The sequence below is a fragment of the Ambystoma mexicanum genome, chromosome 12 (genome assembly GCF_040938575.1).
Source record: "Ambystoma mexicanum isolate Mex_15411 chromosome 12, UKY_AmexF1_1, whole genome shotgun sequence".
Lineage (NCBI taxonomy): Eukaryota > Metazoa > Chordata > Amphibia > Caudata > Ambystomatidae > Ambystoma > Ambystoma mexicanum.
This window is the reverse complement of record NC_090936.1, coordinates 926586716-926609515: the sequence shown is the minus strand read 5'-3', so window position 1 is coordinate 926609515 and position 22800 is coordinate 926586716. Positions and strand designations below refer to the sequence as shown.

At 47.2% G+C, this 22800-nt stretch overlaps 1 protein-coding gene across 1 annotated transcript in view; it reads right to left on the bottom strand.

The window, feature by feature from the left end:
• Nucleotides 1–22800, bottom strand: part of CFAP54 (cilia and flagella associated protein 54) — a 3669934-nt gene that overhangs the window by 3543937 nt on the left and 103197 nt on the right. The window contains exon 2 of the mRNA XM_069629416.1: nucleotides 14502–14607. Within this exon, the coding sequence (XP_069485517.1) occupies nucleotides 14502–14607 (106 nt within the window). The remainder of the gene's footprint in view (nucleotides 1–14501; nucleotides 14608–22800) is intronic.

The following is a 22800-nucleotide window of genomic DNA, read 5'->3' as shown; positions in this document are numbered from 1 at the left end:
GCTGGGAAACCTTGGGTATATCCATCTGGGGGGATATGTATGACAATGGGATGTTTAGGGATATGGAAAGTTTGATGTTACAGGAAGGCCTCCGGTTTTTGAGGTACATGTGGGTGGTGAGGACAGCTAGGTGTCAATGGGAGTCATAGCCTACTGAACTGGAGGAAGACACGTTTCTTGCCTTACTATACAATCTGGAAGATGGCTGGAGAGCGGTTCTTTCACCAGCTCTGGGAATGCCATTGGGTATCGGAGTTGTGGGACCGGGTCCTGAGGAGGATGAACGGGGTCCTAGGTATACAGTCCCCAAGCAGCCTAAAATATTACTGCTACATACCAGCGGGGGGATGGAGGGAACGAGATGTGATAGCGAACCAACCACAACCGCAGCAATGGTAGTCAAAAGCTGACATGGCGGATGAGTGGAGGTCCAGAGACATGCTGATGATGATTAAGTGGGAAATGGGCATGGCGCATTGCTGCAACATGGAGAACATCGTATACAGGACAAGATGGATGGCAGGGAAATACCTGAAACTCTGGGGGGAAATGGGAGGATGCAGATGGGTAATAGGAGGGAGAAGAAGTGGTTCTGAGGATGGGGAGGTGCAGAAGGAGCACGGGAAGAGGAACATATTTGGGTGGGCAGGGCTGTAGGGACTTACATTGTACAAGTTGAGAATTTTATATGTGCTGAAACAAAAGCAGAAATGCTAGTAAAAAGTAAAAACAAAAAAAAAAGAAGTGAGATGGGAACTATGTCAATTAGTCTGTTCATAGGATTACAGAATCCTGGTAGGGCAAACATTCCCTTAAGTAAGCTCTCACACAGTTAGGATACTGTAGTTCTTATGGGAGTTGAGGTGAAAACCCTAAGCTTGATTGGTGTTCACCCATTCATGACAGATACTAAAAAGTGCTGAACTTCATTTCTGACTCGTGCGTTCTTTTGATTACAAGTCACAAGATCCACTCTTTGACCATCCTAGGAATGGATAAAACAGACCTCATAGAAATGGAATATATACAGGCGGTGAGATAAGGCATGTGGGGTTGAGGCATGGGGGCTTCAGCACCTTTCTATTCCTAGTATTAACAATCCTTGTGAAATAGGATTCAGATGAAAACAGGATCCAATGAACGAGATTAAACATCAAATATGGTGCCCAATCTCCACATGCAACTTTTAATACAAACTAAAATATTACCTTCTAGATCTGCTTCCTCTACTCCATTTTCTTGAAAATGGGAGTTCTCAGATGTGGAATATCAATCTCATCACCATCAAATGTAATCAGGGAGTAGGAAGAGGGTTGTACAGGGAAATAAGCCTTGGAATCTACACTTCAATAAATCTTGAGAAACGAGGTATACTTTGTGACAAAATCTCCTGACTAATCTTGGTGAATGACAATGTGGTGGTCAAAGGGGTGGGTGTAGCCATAGCAAGTGGCTACTGGACCTGGATAAGTGCAAGGGCAGTGGCAGCTGGTGAATATTTAAAGTGGTGGGACATCAATATACAACACATTTGTGCAAGCTACCCCAAACCAACTCAGGGTGGTTCTCCTATCCCCTGCACAACATGTCTTAAATACTTGGTTAAAGTAGTTCATTTTACAACACCTGTTTCAGGAAATTTGTGTAAAAAGACATAGGGCATCACTACAAGCTGGGAGGTAATGGTAAGAAAATGCAGTATTTGCCCAAAACAGCCATTTTTACCATCCATTCCAGGTTTGTAGGGAAATCCTTCCAATGGTATTCCAATGGACCATCAGCGATATTATGAGTTTTAGAATGCATATCTGCCATCTTTCACCTTCACAACAGAGGTGGATGTAAAAACTGTAAAATGGTCCCAAAAGCCTTATAAAAATGTTTTCACTATACTGAAGGGAAACACAAGAGCTTCCCTTTAAAACTAGGAGGGGAGGATGTTTCTTCATGGGTTGCAAAGGCGGCAAATCCCTGAATTGACTTGTTTGTACTTTAGGAAAACTGTACAGCAGTGGTATGTACCTCTAATGTAAATTTCAATTTCCACTATCAATGTGATGGCGACGGTGGATCAAAAATAAATTTAAAAAAGGAGAAGTGTTAGTGATGGAAAAGCACAAGTGACATTCCATTAATACCAATACCGCTAACACCATATCAGTTGTAAACTCCGAAATGGGAGGATTTTCAGGAAAACAGCCATCATTAGTGTCAATTTCCTCTGGTGATAGTCCTGAGAAACATCTGCACAACTCATCATGAGGGCAATAAAATGGACACTTGGTTCTGTAAGGGAACCTATGCAATACATGCCAGGTCGTCAACAGTTAACAGGAGCATTTTGAAATAGCTTTTCATGCTGGCTCTGGGCAAAGAAACATGAGGCCTGTCTCAACAATAGATGCAAGCAATGCCAAAACACATTATGCTGATTTTGTCTACAACAAAACATGCGGCTTGATTCAACAATATAAACTAACCATACCAGCGTAAAATATATTTTAATGCTGTTTGAACACAAAAAAGTGAGGCCTTATTCAACTTCTTATAATGGTCAATGCCACAGTATAATACATTTTACTTCTCCCATTTCTGCCCCTTGTTAGTCTCACTGTCCTTCTGCCCCATTTGTTCCAACAATGCAGATTACAGCCCAGAATGGCTCTTCAGTGTTGAAATTGCGTCTGTATTGGTGAGCATTTCTTGGCCTCCTGAAACAGCTCTTCCTCTCCCCCTGCTGAAAACACTAGACCGCAATGATCGTAGCCAGAAGACCACCAAACCCCATAAGCACATTGCTCGCTTCTTGGGAAATTAATCACAGATGAGCTACGAGATTGGGTCCTATCACATCTGATCCGATGCAGTTTTACTGCACTTTTTACTTTTTTAAACCACAAAATGTGGAGTCTGAGGTGGAAGTCTATCCACAATCCCCCAACTACCCCCCTCTTTCTTAATGCCCAACACCAACTTACCATCTACATATCTGAAGTAAAAACAGTAAAAATAAATGTGTTAAAATAAATTCAAGCAGTTGGGATGTTCCAAAGTGGCTGGTTCAGAGAAAAAATAATTACATACTTGAGAAATGTGTCAGCCTCTAACAAAATATTAATTTATTTAAAAGCATGTTTTTGTAGCTGGCTAGATTTTTAATAAATCGATGGAGGGATGGGCAAAAAACCGCCCCATATGAAATATTATTTTTCTCTTTATCATGTGTATCGGGGGTCGCCTCGTAAAACTCGCCAACAAATTACAAAGTAGTCAATAAAACGTGTACACTGGTGCAAGAAGTATCGCAGTTTTATTCAGGGCCCTAGACGCAGCTGGGACGGCAAACTCAGACAGATCGCGGACCGGAACTGCATGAAAAGGCGCCGTCAAAGAAACGCCCCAAGAATAAAGACTTTTATACCTAGGAAAATAATGAGCATTTGCGATCGTGCGACATGAAAAAAATCTCCCCACACAGAAATGATTGTACTCTTATAGAAAAACATACATTGCGATCAACGGTTGGGTCCACGAACATTCACACATGGCCTACAATTAAACCATGTGACGTCACAATCCACCCCCAATTCCCACAGCACAAAATTAAGTCATTGAAACATTTGAGGCGGCAAGCAGAAGGAACAAGTTACTTACCTGTAACTGTTGTTCTCCGGCATGGATCTGGCATGGATTCACATGCTCATGAATATTCCCCGTCGTCAGGCTGGGAATCCTCTGTAAAGAAAAATCAGTCTCAGTTTCGTTTCTGATCTGTCTTTCGTAGTAGTAACCAATCACTGATCTCTGCGTCATACTGACCACAGCCAATGACTGCCATCTCCCTAATCCCCGCCTTTGGCAGCATCTTCAGATTTGGTAGCACGTGAAGTGGCAGTATGACCAAGTGAAGAGCCGCAGAGGGGTAGGCGGGAGGGTTCGCATGTGAATCCATGCCAGACCCATGCCGGAGAACAACAGTTACAGGTAAGTAACTTGTTCCTTCTCCAGCATGGGGTCTGGCACGGATTCCCATGCTCATGAATAAAGAATGCATAGCAGTACACACATGCACAACCACGGGAGGTGGCAACAGGCTCAACATTAAGCAATACAACAACTCAACATTAAGCATCTCTTACCTTCTCACCAGGCTCACCTTAGGCGAACAGGTTGCGTAGCACTGCTTCGCCGACCCTGGACTCCTCCCTGGAATCCTGGTCGACGCAGTAGAATTTCGTGAAGGTGTGCGTCGACCTCCACGTAGCAGCCCTGCAGATGTCCAGCAGGGTCACACCAGATAGGAATGCCGTGGTAGCTGCGATCGCTCTGGTGGAATGGGCTCTCGGACAGCCGGGCAGCGGTCGGTTTGCCAACCATTGACAGTTTATTGATACATCCGGAGAGCCATCTGGAAATGGAAGCCTTTGAGAGAGCCTTCCCCTGATTGACAGGTCCAAAGTTCACAAAAAGTTGTGACGTCTTCCGAAAACTCTTTGTGCGGTCCACGTAGAACTTCAGCACTCTAGCCACATCCAGCGAGTGCAAAGTCCTTTCAGCCGGCAACGAAGGCGACGGGAAGAACAGGCAACACCAAGGGTTTGTTGAGGTGGAAGTCCGACGGCACCTTGGGCATGAAGGAGGGGTGCGTCCTGAGCACTACCCTCGTGTCGTGAAAAGTCAAGTACGGGGGCTTGCAGGAAAGGGCCTGTATCTCTCCCACCCGTCGTGCGGAGGTGATGGCCACAAGAAATGCTGTTTTCCACGACAAGAACTTCAACTGAGCTGAGTGCAGAGGCTCGAACGGAGGTCCCATGAGCTTGGTCAGCACCACGTTGAGCTCCCACGCCAGGGCCGGAGCCTTCACCGGCGGGAACGATCTGAACAGTCCCTTCATGAATTCTTTCACCAGATGCTGAGACCACAAAGACGTCCGTCCCGTGGTTCTGGTGTATCGGGAGATCGCAGCAAGATGAATCTTGATGGAAGCGTGCGCCAGTCCAGCCTTGGCCAGCGTCAGTAGGTACGGCAGTACTTGAGAAGCCCTAATCCGTAGAGGGTTAATCTTCTGTGCGTGGCACCAGACAGAGAACCTCTTCCATTTGTGTCCGTAGCATTTAAGAGTTGAGGACGCCCTGGCCTTTGCAAGAACCTCTCTGCAGTCGGCCGCTATGTCGTAGCCTCCAAACTCTAACGCTGCAGGAGCCAGGCCTGCAAGTTCAGCGACTTCGGGTCGTGATGGAGGATGGCGCCTCCTTCCCTGGAGAGAAGATCCGCGTCCACTGGCAGCTTGAATGCCGGGGACGCTGACAAGTCCAGAAGGTCCGGGAACCATATCTGCCTCGGCCACGCAGGTGCGACGAGGATCATACTGCACCGTGACCTCTTGAGCTGGTTGATGAGCTGGATCAGCAACGGCAATGGGGGAGGGAGACGCGTATAGAAATAGGCCCTCCCAGGGGGAACGAGAAAGCATCGCCCATGCTCCTCGGCTGGGGAAACCTGCTGGCGAACCTCCGGCACTTGGAGTTTGTCGCCGTCGCGAACAGATCGATCTGGGGTGTGCCCCACCGTCAGAAGAGGCGGTCCACTAGATCCTGTCGTAGTTCCCAATCGCGGCACGAGCGCAGCTCTCTGCTGAGCGAGTCGGCGATGGTGTTTTTTATTCCTGCCAGATGATACGGCACCAGAAACATCCCTTGGGCGACAGCCCAATGCCACAGATCCTGCGCCTCCTTGGACAGTGGTGGGGACCTGGTGCCGCCCTGCTTCCTGATGTAGAACATGGTGGTGGTGTTGTCGGTGAAGATCCTCACCACCTTGCCCTTGAGGGACGGAAGAAAGGACCTGAGGGCCCAAAACACTGCACGGAGCTCCAGGACGTTGATATGGAGGGACTTCTCCGTCGGAAGCCAAAGGCCTCTCGCGTGCAGATTTTCGGTGTGCGCTCCCCACCCTTCCAGGGAGGCATCCGTGGTCACTGTCTTCTGGTGGCCCGGGGTCTGGAAGCCCATGCCCGCCGTCAGATGCGCGCGGGTGCCCCACCACCGGATCGCTCGTCGGAAGCTCTCGTCGAATGTGATCCTGTCCTCGAAGCTGCCCGTCGTCTGGATCCAGCGAGCGTCCAGGAACTCCTGTAACGGGCGCATCCGAAGCCTGCACAGGCGGATGAGATAAATGCAAGAAGCCATCATTCCGAGGAGGGATTTGATGGACCTCACCCTGGCCGCGTCCGCAACCAGCATCCGCTGCACCTTGCCCATGATGGCTCTCGTCCTTTCCTCCGACGGAGAGGCCAGAAGCGCCACTGTGTCGAGTTTCGCTCCCAGAAACAGTGCGTCTTGCACGGGCACCAGATGGGACTTGGCGTAGTTTATGGAGAATCCCAGGTCTGTGAGTAGTTGGACAGTCCTCGCCGTGTGCTCCGCGACGAGCTCCCCGGTCTTTGCTCGGATGAGCCAGTCGTCCAGGAAGGGGTAGACGTGGATCCCCTCCAGGCGCAGCCGCGCCGCCACCGGTGCGAGGCACTTGGTGAACACCCTGGGTGCCGACCACAATCCGAAGGGAAGGGCTCTGAACTGGTAGTGACGCCCTTGGACCACGAACCTGAGAAACTTTCAGTGTCCCTTTAGGATGGGGATATGGAAGTAAGCATCCTCCAAATCCAACGACGACAGGAAATCGCCCTCCTCCAGCTGACCCAGGACGTGCTGGAGGGTGACCATCCGGAACTTCTGTGCCTTGATGAATTTGTTCAGTCGTCGTAGGTCCAGGATGGGACGCCATCCTCCTGTCTTCTTCTTCACGAGGAAGTATCTTGAGTAAACTCCGGAGCCCTGAAGCCTCTTTGGGACGAGCTCAATGGCGCCTTTGAGCATCGCCTTTACCTCCAAGAGAAGCTGAGGGACATGATGTTCCTTCCTGGCCACGGTGGGGGGACGCGCGGGCACTTCTTTAGAAACTCGAGCGTGTGACCCTGAGCCAGGGCGTCCAGCACCCAACGGTCGGTGGAGATGGACTCCCACACGCTGACGAAGTTCGCCAGCCGGCCTCCCACCGGGATGCTTTGGTGGGGGCCCGACCCCAAGGCCAGTTCAGTCCTGCTTCGACGAGGCTTTGCCACCTTGTCCTCCCTGGCGACGACGGCGGGGTCCGCCCGACTTGCCTCGTCCCCTGTAGGCTTCCTGTGACGATGAACGGGCCGCTTGACGGTAGGTGGAATATCCGCCGCCAGAACCTTTGGAGGCACCCTGCTTGCCTCCGGCGCTCCGAAAGGGCGGCCGTCGCTGGAGAACACCAAGAGCCCGGGCCGTCTCCGTGTCCGTCTTGATGGCTTGTAGGGAATCGTCCAATGTTTTCCCAAACAGGTTGCTCCCGTCGAACGGCATGTCCAAAACTCTGGTCTGCACGTCCTGCCGGAAGTCCGTTGTCTTGAGCCATCCATGTCGTCCAAGGCACACGCCGTTGCCCAACTGGCGAAACCCAGTGTCAGCGATGTCCGTCACTATCGTAATGGCGTGGTCCGACGCCACTTCTCCTTCCTGCAAGATCTCTAGGGCTTCCGCCCTCTTGTCGTACGGTAGGAAGTCCAGCAGGGGGGCGATCTTGTACCACAATTCCCTGTCGTAGCGGGCTACGATAGCCAAGGCGTTGGCAGCCTTCGTCGTCGTCGCTACCGATGAGATGACTCTGCGTCCCATCGTATCCAATTTCTTTCCCTCGCCGTCCGGGGAGGGAGGTTGACGTAGAGGCCGAAGCCCCCCCCGCGCTTTCTTCCTGGCCGCCGCGGAGACGACCGAGTCCGGGGTCGGCTGTGCCCGAAGGCACAAGGGGGCTGCGTCAGGGACCCGGTACTTCTTCTCGTACCGATCCCTTCTCACAGGCGTTGTGGATGGGTCCTTGAGGAGGGCGAGACCCTCATCCCAGATATCGTCCAGTAGAGGTACAGCGAGGACCGTCATCCTCTTGGTCTTGCGCCGTTGATAAAGGAAACCTTCCTTCTTCTTCTCTTCCGGGCAGAGCTGGAAAAGCTTGGATGCCCTGGCGATCATGGCATGAAACGATCCAATCTCGTCGGGCGGGGAAGCCCGGGGAGGAGGTGACGACAGAAGATCCTCGTCGTAAACCTCGTCGTCTGTACCCGTTGCAGCCGTGTCCGTCCCCGTATCATCCCCACGGGTCGTGGACGGGGAGGAGGGCTGAGCAGGGCGCGATGGTTGAAAAGGAGGTGGAGGATGAATCCTTCTTCTCTTAGGAGGAGGGCTCCCAGAAGGGCCTGGCTCCGGGTCCCCCATCGGGAGCGGTTCCTCCGTTGGTGGTAAAGGCAATCTCGTCCTTATCTCCGAGCATAAGGACTGTATAGCCAACAAAATGGCTGCCGAGTTGTCTTGCGGCACTGGTTGAGGGGATTCCGATGGGCGGTCAGGAGCCTCGTCGGCACCCTCGACGTTCTCGTCGTCTCCTACGTCGGGGTCCCTCCCGACGGGCTGGTCTTCTTCCACGCCAATGCCGTGGCTTAAGACTTCGATCAGCTCCTCTTCAGAGGTTGAGGCCGAATCCACAACGACCTCCTGCCCCCCCTTTTTCTTCTCCGTCGGGGGTTTCACGGGGGTCCTGTCGATGGGCTTGAAAGAGGACTCCCTCCGCGGTGGCACGGAGACTCTGGGCCCCGAGGTCGCCTCCACTGGTGTAGCCTCCACAGGCTGAGCCAGGGCCGCCACAACTGTCTCGATAGAGGCCTTGGCAGGGTGGATCAAGGATTTCACCACCTTAGGTGCGCTCACCGCCTTCTCCTTGGGGGGAGGGTCACCGCCTCGCTCCCCCTCCGATGGGGCCTTCGAGCTCCACCAAGGTCTCTCCAGGAGCTTCGCCGGGTGCTCGGCCTTCCTCTTACCCGAGCCAGAGCATTGGCTCGTGGTTGGTGGCACCGGGGAGGATGCACCCTGCCTGCCAACCGTAGAGCCCGACCGTTCGGCGCTCCCGGTGCCAGCGGACTCGCTGTGCTTGGCCTTCTGTTGGGCCCCCGTCGCCGGGGCGCCCTCAAAGGTCTTAGAAGACCGCTCGGACTTCTTTTTCTCGCCTGACGGGCTCTTCCCTTCCAGCCAGTTGGCGAGACGCAGATGGCGGTCCTTCATGGTCCGCTCCGACATATTGCCGCAAAACGCACAGTCCTTCTCCACGTGCGTCTTGTCCTCATGCAGGCAGTAGAGGCAAAGGGAGTGTTCGTCCTCCTTAAAGACATTCTGAAGCTGGCATCCAGGGCAGACCCTGAACAGCTTTCCGGGCGTCGAGCTTCCCTTCTCCTGGGCCATGTCCGAGATGGGCCTGAGAAACTTCTGGAGTCCTCCAAAAGCATGGCTCGACGAAATCTTCACCCTTGAGGGGCGTAGAAGAATCCGACACGGGTCCCCGTTGATCGGATAAAGAAACGGTGGAGCTTGAGGCTCTTTTGACTGAAAAAAGAGAGAAAAAGCGCGAAAACGCACTAAAGCTCGAGAGCAATAGCACGAGGATCCCAACACTTGAACGTGCGGTAAAAGTCTGAAGATGGCTGCCAGAGGCAGGGCTTAGGGAGATAGCTGTCATTGGCTGTGGTCAGTATGACGCAGAGATCAGTGATTGGTTACTACTACGAAAGACAGATCAGAAACGCAACTGATACTGATTTTTCTTTACCGAGGATTCCCAGCCTGACGACGGGGAATATTCATGAGCATGTGAATCCATGCCAGACCCCATGCTGGAGAACTTTAAGAATCTTCCTTGGTCTCCTCACCCTTATTCATATATGAGAATTGGCTTCAACCATGACACCACCAGAGCCTTGAACCACGGACATACTGCTGCACAATTGTTGCATATCGCGTACACTAACCCTTTTCCCAGGTAAATGTTCTAAGGGGCGATTTGAAACTGCGTGTTTCCTATTTCATAAATGGTTATGAAATATAAAACGGTCATGTATTCATTATTCGCTGGCAAAACCTGTGAGCTCTAATCTGTTGACCTAAAATATAACCTCTGTGTACTTCTCCTAATGCTGGCCTGGGATCGCAGACTGCACTAATTCACCAGCTGCATCGGCCTTTGCCGTGGCCAACATGCTTGTACAGGTTTGATGCAGAAGCAAGCTTTTGAGGCCTATTTACTGCGTTTCATTTTACCACTATGAATGATTATACTTACCTGTTCCCCCAGGATTTATGGATTCGTTTTATTAAGCCTTTAATTTCTCAGACATCAGAAACAGCCCCCTCCACTTTCATAATGCTACTCTCGCAGCTGATAAGCGTGTTCCTTTATACCACGCTGAACTTGCATTTTTAGTACACACGCATGCCTGAGCTTTTGCTATTTTCTCCCTTCACAGTGACTTCTGCGTGCTGCCCTTGCTTTAATTTAAGAGTTGCTCAGACAAAATGCCAGCTGTAAGGAATCAGGAGTAAAACTCAGACACAAGCTCATTATGGTGATTGACAAAGACTTACTAACAAAAAAGAAGGGTTGGAGGTAACCTCACCCTAACTCTAGGAGGGGGTTCCCTGCCTCAACAAAACTAAGGTCTGTGTCAGAATGTCCAAAGTAAAGTTGTCAGTCCTGTGTCCAAATCCTAATCTGCCCCTTACAACCTAAACTCAATATAAAGTGAAAAGGGAATAGCCTCTCAGCTGGCCACTCGCAGCTCTTTTCCTGGGTTCTAACAAAGTTCCAAAAGATGCCAAAAAGAAAGAACCAGGGTCCACAAGTCTCAGGAGTTGATTTCCTTCCGCTGAGTCTCTTCAGGTGTCTTACAGTTCACACTCTCAAGGAGTATGGCTCTTCTGTTGACCTTTCTCAGGCTTTCAGGTCACAATGTCTTTCCAAGACTTACAAACAACACCATGGCAAATGTTTCCCTTCCCCATATCAGCAGTTATACCTTTTAATAATGGTGTGTTGGTCCCAGACTTGCAACTTTTCTCTCAGCATTAGACAGTTCCGAGATTCTATATTTTGTTTTCCCTCAGGTACTGGGTCCCAGACCTGTGCTCCTTCTCTGCTTAACTTCTTAGAAAATATTCTGGCGTCCCAATTCCCCTTTCTGGGCTTACCAAGTTCATACAACTTTGTTTCAATGATAAGTGGTATACGCCACAAAGCACCCCAGTGTCCCAACTTCCCTCTAGGGGCTCACTAACTTTATTTGGCAGCTTGGGCGTCCTTTGCGGTCTTTGTCTTTACCAACTGCTTGTCTCTGCATGTAGCCGGAGCCACCTGTGCTCTCCAGTTCCCACAAGGCCTCAGAGGGACTTGATCTTCCTGCGCTCACAGTATTCAAGTAGCACGTAGCAGACCTCCCATTTCAGAGCCTCTTCAGACTGTCTCTCCTGGAGCTTACTCCTTCCGCATAGCAATCGGTCTCCATCGGATGTCCCGACCCAAGTCGTCCATTCTTCTTGGCTTTGTGTTTTTAAATGTCCCGGCACCAATCAAACTATTCCAACCCCTAGAGTACAGGTCTTGGTTCTCAGATTCTGTAGTCTGCATCGCTCTAGTCCTCCTCCTCCTCGTCCCAGTATTACCAATCTGCTTTAAACAAGGAAGGGGGTGGACTCTTAAGATTCATGAATGGATGTTCTTGTTTGACTTCACAATATGCCATGGAGGATTGGGGAATTAAGTTATTAAGCTCTACGGAAGGAGGGTGATACCATGTTCCACCTAGCGAGTCTACTCCACCCCCATGAGGATCATCTCCCCTCATGCGGTCCTCCCTCATATAACCAACCCCAGCGTCAGGACCAGGTTGCTGCTGCCTCACCCTGGCCACATGAGGAGAGACGTTTCCTGGGAGAGCAGTGACGACATTGCTACACAGCACATCGCTTTTGAGCCTTAAGGGACAGTTTTGTAACTGCTCCGGAGCAGCCAGTACCAAGAACAGACACTCCTATATGGAAATTCAAAAGCAATTATTCCATTTGCCCAGGGGTCACTCACATTCTCATCTTTTTTTAGATGTTTCGGCAAGGATGTAGGGGCCCAGAAAGAGCACTGTAGGGTCTTGCATGCAGTTCCAAGATCCCTGCTGCCAACCCTGCTCATCTCCATCTTATTCTTCCAATAGAATCATGCGTCCAACAAGTACTTTGTCTGTAGGGGAGTGTGGGGCTGCTGAAATCAGCACCGCACATGGATTAAAAAAATTCCACTCTAGGAATGCACAAACTGTGTGCTCTTGACATATTATATACTGTGCAACTAAAAAACATTAATTACTTTGCTGCCTTAAGCAAATGGCTTAACAACAACCCTTGTTTTAAGTAAATAGAGTAACACACCGGACAGACAGCAGTAGGCTCACGATTAAGCAGGGCTAAGCACTATCACCTTTAATGAACGAGTCATCATTGTATATGGGGGAGTCCTAGACCACCCCTAAATGGGCCCCCACACTAAGAAAGGGGGCAGTCACAGGAGTACTTATACCCCCAACATCCTACAGAAACACATGACCAACAAGGGCGCAGTTGCAGGAGTACTCATACCTGCATCACTCCTATAGACCCCCATGACTACCAGGGGAGCAGTCGCAAAAGCCACATATGGCCAACTGAGGGAAAAGGCGAAGTCAAAGACACTTGATGATGGCAATTCCAATTAAGTTGACCCCCAAACAGAGCCATTCCAACACCCTGCGAAAACTCAAACACTCAAAACAGGAAATAAAGCTTTCACATTTAAGAAAACAAATATGCAACAGTTCAAAGCCACCACCAAGCATCAAAATACATTATTTTCTTCATTACCAATGCTGAAGGAAACCATTCCAATTATGAGTCATGCTGAAGCAGAGCAGGTAGGTCCTGCAGATACACAATGACATGCAAACAAAGTGAAACTGACTTGTGTTCTATGCGAGAAAGGGAAAACAAAAGCCATTTTCCAGCTCCAGTGAAAGTTGCTGGAGAGTCAAAGTTGAAACTATCTGCAACTAAAAAGTTATAGATGTTCCTAGTCACTTTCAGAGGGTTTTCTGAAGGGTGTCCTCAAACATACACGAGCTGGTTCTAAGAACCAAAATGGCTGGACTTGAAATAATCGCAAGCCAAACCCCTTTCAGCCCACATTACTCAATAACAAAACAGCATGTTCCACAAGGGCAGGAGGAACCAATACGCCTAAGAAGCATGCGAGGGGGGGGGACCCAAATAAAGTACTGATACGTTTTGATGATGAGTTAGATCATGTGGAGAGAGTGGAGTACACTGGAGGGAGAAAATCATAAAGAGGTTGGAGCAGGAGTGAAACCACATTGAGGGAAAGAACATGGGGGAGGGTAGGAGAGGAGATGCCATCTTGGGAGGATTACAACAGAAAGCTAGAGAGGGAGAAAAATTGGCAGCATCCAAGGTGGCAGGAGTGGACCAGGGGAAAATGCAGATGTGGAAGGAGGTACAAGACCATGATATTTCATCAGGGGTCAAGGAGGTTAAGTCAGGAACAGCCAGTAATTGAGACCAAGATCCTCACAGTGCAGTTTAAGCCCTAACTGGGGGTGTCCCTAATGGCCAAAGACTTGCCAGCCAGGCAAGAGAAAATACTTGGAAACTTGGCTTAGTGAGGGACTTCAAGACAATGGATGGATCTTCCTGTAGATCAAAGAGAAGAGGGATTTGGGAAGCCTGAAAGCCTGCACCTCAAAGACCAAATCCATGGTGACCCCATGTGATCTAATACTCTGGGGATTAAGGCCAAAGATGCCAACTCAAAAACTGAAAGACTTCAGCTTTCTTTTGAGCACAACTTCATTGAGACACAGTGGACTGTTTTTGGACTTCTTCAGAGGCACTCTAACCTATCCCTTTGAATGTCCATTTCCCCTAACTAGGAGAGATGCAACAAAAGCCTGAACATTGACTTTTACTGATAAGACGTGTCTTTTAGTTAGACCCTTCACAAGGGCATGTACATCCATTTCTACTACTCACTATCCGAACCACATTTGTTTTGTTTTCACCAATAAAACCTGTGTTTCAACCTATCCCCTTATCTTGTGTAGTATACCAGCATGGCACATACTGCAACACCTTCTACAGGCAAGGGATGCAGGCCAGGTATTGACCCTGCCGAGTAGCCAGCTCTCTTGGAAAGGAGTTTATCTATGTTTTTAATTAAATGTTGTAATCCATTGTTTCCACAAAAGAACTCTTCCCAGAAGTAAATGTATCAATTTTACTGATTGCCATACAACCCTTCAGTTCAGATGTTTAAAAACATTAGACAGTGTTATTGAATTAATGTGACTTTTTCCATTTGCTACAGCCAAGAAGACAAATATTCACCGTCCACAGGGCCATATCTTCAGTCTACTCAGCTTGGTCAGAAAGAACATGTAAGTTAATGCTCCAGCATGCAGTACACAATGTAGAATGCAGCCCTGGCCACGAAAATGTTAATACACATCAACAAATTTGAAAATGCAAGAGCAGAAAAAGATGATAATGGACTTTAAATGTACTTACTTTCATGTGAGTTAGCTCATCTCCAACCTTTAGGAGTTTTTCAAAGTAGTATGAAGCTGGCAAGCGTGTTTTATACTTGGTCCAAATATTAAACAAAGTGCTGGCTCTAAGTCAACAAGAGAGACAATATATTCACAGGACAAAAGTTAGTAGTGTAATCAAATTTCTCCGTAACAAAATATAAATAAAAAGTTTTAGTGGCAAAATGTATTTCAGATATACATGTATGAAATAAAGAAAGTGTTTACAAAACGGAGGGGCAGATAATAGAATTATAGCAGTGTCAATATAGTTAGACAAAAGTACAACTTTTTTCTCATACAAATGTTAATAAACAATCACATATATATCTTTAAAAATTGAATAATAAATAATTAATCTGGATTTTTTTCAATGAATAAAGTGCAAAATTTGACAAAAAAACATAAGTCAAATTATTGTATCATTTCTATACACAATTTGTCACTCCACAGCTAGTTGCGGTAGTTAGACAGAAAAAGTTATCTAATTGACTTATTAAATGACTAAGGTATTTTTCATAGACCCTTTCTTGTAGTCAAAGGTGGTTCTATTAGAAAGAAAAATTCTAGGTAATTTACATGGATCTAAAAATCTCGACCTCAACACGTTTCTGTTGAAATGCTAGCATGCCGAATATTCAAGTTTTTTGTTAGTCCTAATCTCTTTGCTCTAAATTTCCAATAATTAAAATTCATACATATTTCTTTACAAATAGTAAGTATTTCCTTTTTCAAAACCGACGCCAGACTTTGTCACTGCAATACAACCATAGAAAAAGCCATTAGTGCTTTTTACTTCCGGTTAGCATCTAATCCAAACTTTCTGAATAAGATTTACCTGCTAAGGCAAATTGTTTCCACAACTTTTGGTTCCAGGCGAGTGTACCCAAATCAACTGCTCAGCTGTAAGGATATATATTCTATAAATATACACAAAAATGGAGGTGTATTTTCAGAACCTGAAATCTACATTTTACCACTGATCATATACAAGACACAGAGTACTCTTCAGACGGTTCATTTTTACTTTCAAAACTCACCCGGTATCTTCTTTTTAGGGCACTCAGTTTTTTATATTTTACAACACCCTTCCTGCCGCCCCATGCTTCGTGCAATGTGGCCATAAGATTTTCGATCAGGCATATTTTCTTTGCCTTAATCACCCACTCCTTCACCGTCAGCATAGTGTCCCTTTTCCAGAAAATCACTAAACAGACTCTACAGCCAACAATAATAAATGAACCATGTGTGGAAGTGGCCTCCACTTCCCTTCATCTTCTTCCAACCCAAATAACACCTCTAACAGGTCCATTTGCCTCTCAAGCCTTTCCACTCCCGTGAACTACTTTTAAGATACTATTCATATACAACTTGAGAAACTTAATTATTAACAGGTGAAAAGGGACATCGCCGTGATTCCATTCTGCTCTGTGAAACTTGCAGAGTGTACCCAGTTGCAAATCTTACATCCCAGTCCTAAAATTGCATAATTCGTAAAATGATCGTCCTCTATAGTAGGTTACACCTTTTCCTTTCTGGAAAGTGAGAGGAAGCCGGAGTGGGATTATTAGTTAGTTAGACAATGCTCGGTCTGCTTCAGATCAAATTGTGGCAGTGAACCTTTAATGTGCCCTTACAGGTTTTCTATATGCAAGAAATTTGTTTTGATATTAACAATTACACTATGACAATACCTGCCAGTAAATTGATTTGAGCAGTTTGTAGATTGACACATTCCATCGATGAGCAGGCCAACCATGTCCAATATGTCAAATGAACACTTGCTTCTGATCTGAGAGTAACGCCCATTCTAACCATTTTCTCTCTAAGAGATACTCAAACTTTTCATCAATGTTACCCATGCACCTTTAATAACTACATTTTCAACATTACTATCTTATTTGTTACTCATTCATTGAGCTGACCCACCATGAAATCCCATCACACCCTTCTGCTGATCCCGACTGAGCTTCTGACCCAGGGATTTGAGATGCCCTGCTTAAGAAGTCAGATCCGTTATATTTCAAAAGCTGGTTTGAAATGCATTTAAGAACTGTGAGACAGGCATGGTATCAAGAGATGATACATGCAACAACAGTAACAGTTTCTCAAAACCTTTATTGAAAGTTTTAGGTTGGTTTACGCTTATATTGCCCTATAACTAAGGTGGGATTTTCCCTACCTAAATAAACTAAGGAAAGTCTGTGTCTGTAAATCCAAACCAAAAAAACTGTCAAAACCTACTCTTGCCCTCCCTTCCCAAGTTCAAAACAAACTTGTTCTTGACGCACAATGTTCAGTTAATTTCACAAAGTTCCACAAGAGCTTAGGGTTCCCTTCCCCAAGCTCAAAAACACTTCTTTCCTAAATCACAGCGTCAATTATTTCCTAAAGCAACTATTATAGTTTGCTTGGGGCTCCCTGGTCTTGGTGGAGATGACGGACCGCACATTCTACCCATTAGAGGTCATGCAACCAGTTGCTCTTGTAGTTCCTTTCATGACTTCCTTACTTGACTTCTTTCATGCCCAAGCCTTTGTCCAAATATTCACCAGTAGGTGACTTGCTTCCTTTGTCACCCCTTTTATATATTCTATTTTGCCAGCTTCCACTGGCAGCCCCATCCTCCTTTATTCAGGTTAACAGGTTTTCCAGACCAAGCTTTTGCTCACACTTCACTGCTCCCCCTTCTGCTGTTCACTAACAGCTTCTTTATCGAGTTCATACTCGATAACACTATTCACTCTCAGCCAATTGTTCAGAGGCCTTCAAGCCTGTATAACTTTGTTATCCATAACCACTCTGTTACATAGTTTCCAGACACTCCATTTTTGCCTCACATTCGTTTGTTCTCTCATTATTCTTGTTTGGGGGCTTTAGAGAACATTCCGACGATACACCACCACTGCTATACAATGTAATTCACTTCAGCTTTCATATATCCGCGCATCCAGTTTCTAACATTACTTGAAACTCCCCCGTCGCGTTGCTGCTTCCCACGGCTTCTCTTCTCACACAATGTCTTGTGGTTCAGGTTAGGGTCTCACCTCCTGCCCATCAGACACTCCTGGGTCGGTTCCTCCACCCAGGGGAGGCACTCTGAAGCCACAACTAAATGATCGACTATCGCCACGTTCCCTTCTTCCGACCTGGCTAGTGCCCTGGAGACACGGCTCCAGACTCTGCATGTCTTCAGCTTCTTTGCGCTCTGTACTCCACAGGTTTACTACAGGCTGGACCAGCTTCCCTGCTGCTCTCTCATGACAAACTCACTTCTGCTCCACCTTTAATACACCAGAGCCCCGACAAGGGGTTTTAAGTGAGAGTCCTTGGCCTCTTTTGCCTGGTCATAGTTAATACAATGAATGGGACATGTCTGATCTTCATTTCTGTATTCCTCCAAATCCCTCTTCTTCGTTCCAATACTAGAGTGCTGTTTTCTATGGGAAGTGTTCATTCCTCTTTGAGGCTTCTTCCTCTTCTCAGTACTTTGTGGGAACTCATGAGGAAAAATAAGACATGAGCAGAAATAGCCCATGAAGGCTGAGGGAAGGGAGGGTAAGTCAGTGTTAGAAAATGGGGATACCAGATCTCACCGCCCTGCACCATCTCCCCAATCCCCAAGGACCCTCTGCCCATGTGATCATCCCTCGCTTGTCCGCCCCCAAGGTCTGGATCCAAAATCGATGGCCCTCGCCTGGCCACCTAAGCAGAAGATCCTTGGGGAGTAGCTGTGAAAGTGCCTTCTGGGTTTCTCACAAAAACACATTCCAATACTAATAATGTCCTTAGTAACTACTGGAATTCACTGTTGAAATAATAAATAAGGGAAGCACAGAAAATATTTCACAGAAAATCAGAAACTGTGCACGACTAGAGAGAAATCCTACAAAGAGAGCATCCTCCCTTCCCCCACTTCTTCCCCTGGCACTTCCAGCCATTGGCTCTCACAACACTTGCCTACCTCCACCCTTGGGGGCACCCCACTCGTGCCCCTCTCCCTCTACCCCCTCACCCCTTTCACTTACCACCCTGTCATGCACTTGCACGGTAGGATTGTCACAAGGTAATTTTAACTGTTTTTGTTGTTCTATTTCCCATGCTCCCATTGCCCCACCCTCATCTCGTCTTGTGGGGCCTGGAAACACTTTTGTATAGGTGCCAAACAAATGCCCAATAAATATAATAAATACATGGTATCCGGTTACTGTTGGAAACTGTGGTCTGTTATGTTTCAGTTGTGTTCTCTCCTGTCCAGCCTAAGCTCCGTCTATAACCAAAGCTCTCTGGTTCGTGGTAGTCTGTTACGCTCACCTGGTATCCACGGGGACGCCACCCAGCCCGGGTTGGATTATTTGCACTCTCAAACCCTCTCCTGGTCCCGTGGTAAGGCCTGTGGTTAAAGATGGGTCTTAATATTGTAAAAGGTGGATTCTCCGTCCTGCACCTCGTGGCACGGGCGCGTAGAAGTGGGGGGCGAGCAGCAAGCAAGTTACTTCACTGGTGCAAGCCCCCCTGTGGGAATCCACGCCTGCTGCGACTCCGTAGGTTTGCTGCTTTACAGTCTTTATATGGAGTTCTTATGTTCCTCTTAGTTTGAATAATAATGTCTTGCGTCTTTCCTTTTAGGTTTTTAGGTATGGAAAAGTATTTTGGTGTTGTCATGCAGTTTGAAGATGAGCATGGGCCGGTAGGCGAAAGCGCGGTGTGCGCAATGCTGTCCGGTGAGTAATGCGCGATGCGCAGTGCTGTTTCGCCTTTTATATTGCTAACCTGTGTCTTTTCTCTCCTTGCAGGTTGCGATGTTCCTCGCTGAGCGCCGTAATGTTCCAGCAATGATACTGACCAGGAGATGACTACCCAGGTAAGAATTGTGTGGCTTTCTTCTTTTGGGAGGAAACGTAAGTAAACGCTAACTAATGCTGTCTTTCTTTCTCCTCTTTCCAGGTTATGGTATTCCAGGATGCATGCAGTGCCGGATGATGGAGTTCGTACCTTCAGGTGAGTGGAACTGAAGTCAACGATGGATTGAAGACAGGATACTGTTCCAGGTAAGTTTCGTAGTGTTCTTTCTCTCTCTGCAGGTCCTTGGTTTCAGGTAAGCTGGCACCAAAGAACTGGACACGTTAAGCGTTGCGCTGCCCAAAGCAGAATAACACAAAGCATCTTCTGCTGTTTGGGTGTGGTTTAAATAGTCTCAGGTAAAGTAGTGCAGGTAAAATAGTCCCAGGCCTGCCACACCCAAAGTAATCCAGGTAAAGTAATCCCTGGCCTGCCGCACCCAAAAGACTAGACCGCATAGCTCAGTTCCTTGTAACTGAGCTATGTGTGTGCCTCCATGTTCGCTGAACCCCCCCCCCCCAAGTTAAATAGTCCCAAGTAAATAGTCCCATTCTAATGTTGGTCTTCATGATGGTTATGAGCCTGGCGCCAAAGGCGCCAGGACCGACTCCAAGAGAGTCTTGGATGAGGTTTGACCTGGCCCTAACTGGAAGGCTGACTTGACAGTGAGGGCCAGGGGCAAGGGTCATGACACTTAGAGATGGAACACTGTTGGAAATGGAAAAAATAACAGAAAAACCAAAAGATGTACATCTGTTTTCAAACTATGTGACTTCCTCTCACAATCATTTTTTAATCTTTGGCCATATAGTGTGTTTGCACTCCAAATAAGGTTTTAAGTCCTTTGACCTGGCCCTAACTGGAAGCCTGATTTGCAAGTGAGGGCCAGGGGCAAGGGTCATGACATAAGGCCTCATTACGAGTCCGGCGGTAACCGAGGTGGTAAAGCCACCTGGTTACCGCCGGACTCGTATTACCATTCCGCCTCCGTGATTCCCGGAATTACTGGGGCATTACAACCCCGGTTACCCGGGAATCACGGAGGCGGAATGGTGATAATCCCCATTCCCATTGAGTCCTATAGGACTCAATGGGAATGGGGATCATGGAAACACCGGCAGCATCTCGTAATGCTGCCGGTGTTTCCTCGTCCGCATGCAGGCGGGCGGTGGTAAACCCGCCAGGTCAAAGCTGGCGGGAACGTCACCTCCCGCCTGCAGGAGTCGTGATCAGACGGTCCGGAAACAACGGTGGCGGCGGGTTTACCGCCACCGTTATTTCCGGACCGCCTTATTTGTAATGAGGCCCATAGTCTCAATAATCAACACTGATTTCCCTTAGTAGAGAAACAAACTCAACATGTCTGGAAAGGCAACAGTTAAGCTTGCACAAATACTTAAACCTTCCCCTCATGATAAATCTTTTAATTATGAGAAATATGTAATAAAAGGAACATAATTATTATCATCGCTATACACAACACACTTAAAATGCAATAAACCATTAATGGAAACATTGAACCATTGTCATTTGTCTCTACCTCAAATCAAGACTAAGACTGAGCAACCTTCTCCAAGAAATTAAAGTCACCTTAAAAAAAAATTGGGGAGGAAGGATAGCTATGGGGCAACGCAGAGCAACCCCGATCATGCGCTTAGAAACCACTCCTTGTATTAAGCGTGTTATAAATGAACAATTATAAATAAACTACCTGCCTCACCAGCTCGTGATAGGCAATCTCAGAGTTAACTGTCTCAATCAATACCTCAATACCTTTCTCAATGTGATAACAAATGCAAGGTAAACAAGGCCTCAACATACTCGCTAACGTTAGAAGGTAGGGAGTTAAAGAGGGCTGGAACAAAAGACGGGATGCCTAGAAAAACCCCATAATTCAATGAAAATGTACAAATGAAAAAAATGAAATGTTTGGAATACATCCCAAAATACACCTATTGTTGCCCTATGGGCTTTTCATCAGAAATGCAAAACAATAGGATTGAATGGTTCAAAAAGAATTAAATGGCCTTTGGGCTTAATGGTGCTCAGCATATAGCCAATCCAGAATAAGGTTTCTGCTCTTAGGCCCTCAGACTTTGAGCTGAAGAACCCTGTACCCAACTCTGGTGGCTGGTGAGGATCAGAGACCGCGAGGAGTAACGGAGGCTCCTGTGGTGAAAAGCGTGGGACACAGGAACACAACCAGAGCTGTCATAAGCTCCGAACCCAAAGACAGAAGAGGTTGTAGCAGCATCTGGGTAGGTGGATGCACAAGAAAAGAATCAGCGAGTTGGCCTTTGATAGGTGACCCCGGGGCGTTCTGTGAAAGACTGCTGGCTGTTTGCAAATGTTTCAGATGCCGAAATAATGAAGGAAAGTATTTTTGGTACACTATTCATACTGAAATGAAACAAGAGAAGGAGGTTTACAACCATCATTGTCCAAGTAAAGAGGGGGCAATAGTGAAACCGAACCATAACCAACATTGCCATTGTGGCAAACCTATTATAAGAACAAACAGCATCAATGGGTGTTGTATCCTTCCGAATCAAGTTATGAATCTCTTGTTGAAAGTCAAAGACTTTGCTGATTTTTGAAGTTAACCTCACCATGGAGTACATGTACTAGTGGTTGGTGTATTTTCCTGGCAGGCGAATACACCAGGAATGCGATTGTTAAAAAAGCTCAATACAAAAAGCTCTATGTATTAATACACTTGCATTTGTAAGTAACACCCGAGTGTGGTTTCACATAGCACATATAACAAGGTATTGTGAGAAACCGCAGAATTCCCTGCCAGACTTGCTGTGTTCCATGGCGGCTTGCTGGGGTGTAGTATGGAGTGGGATTACACTTCCCAGCATCAAGCACCTAGACAGTTTAGTCATGTGACTTGCCAGATCATCATCATCATGGATGCGGGACACAGAAGAGAAACTGAAAGAGATGGCAAGTGGCATATGTGCGCTACTCAACTGATTTGCGTACCAGTTGCTGCAGCAATTGCCTGCGATTTCTTACCCAGGCTTTATTGATCCTTGGACTGTCTTTTGGATTGCTCACTCTGGTTAACGTTTGGCTGAAATACTTGATGGTGAAATACTAGTTTGCTGTTGGACCCTGTAGTGTGTTAGACATTCTGATTGAATTTCCTTTTGGCTCTGCAGAACAGAGTTTGGTAGAAGCTTTGGGCTTGCTTGAAGACATGGTACTTTGTTTCTGTTGGAACTCCTATGCTAATGGTTACTTGAACTCTTGAATCTGGAAAAGAACATTATACTGAAGAGCATTAGGCTCTCTTGGAGTATCTGCTCATATTTCCCTGTTAGTTGCGCCCTCCTGACACCTGGGCTAGGCCCCATCATTCTTCTATGATTGGTTTCTCCAAGTTGTAAATGCCCCGGCCCTGAGCTCAAAGAAACGAACAGTATAGAACA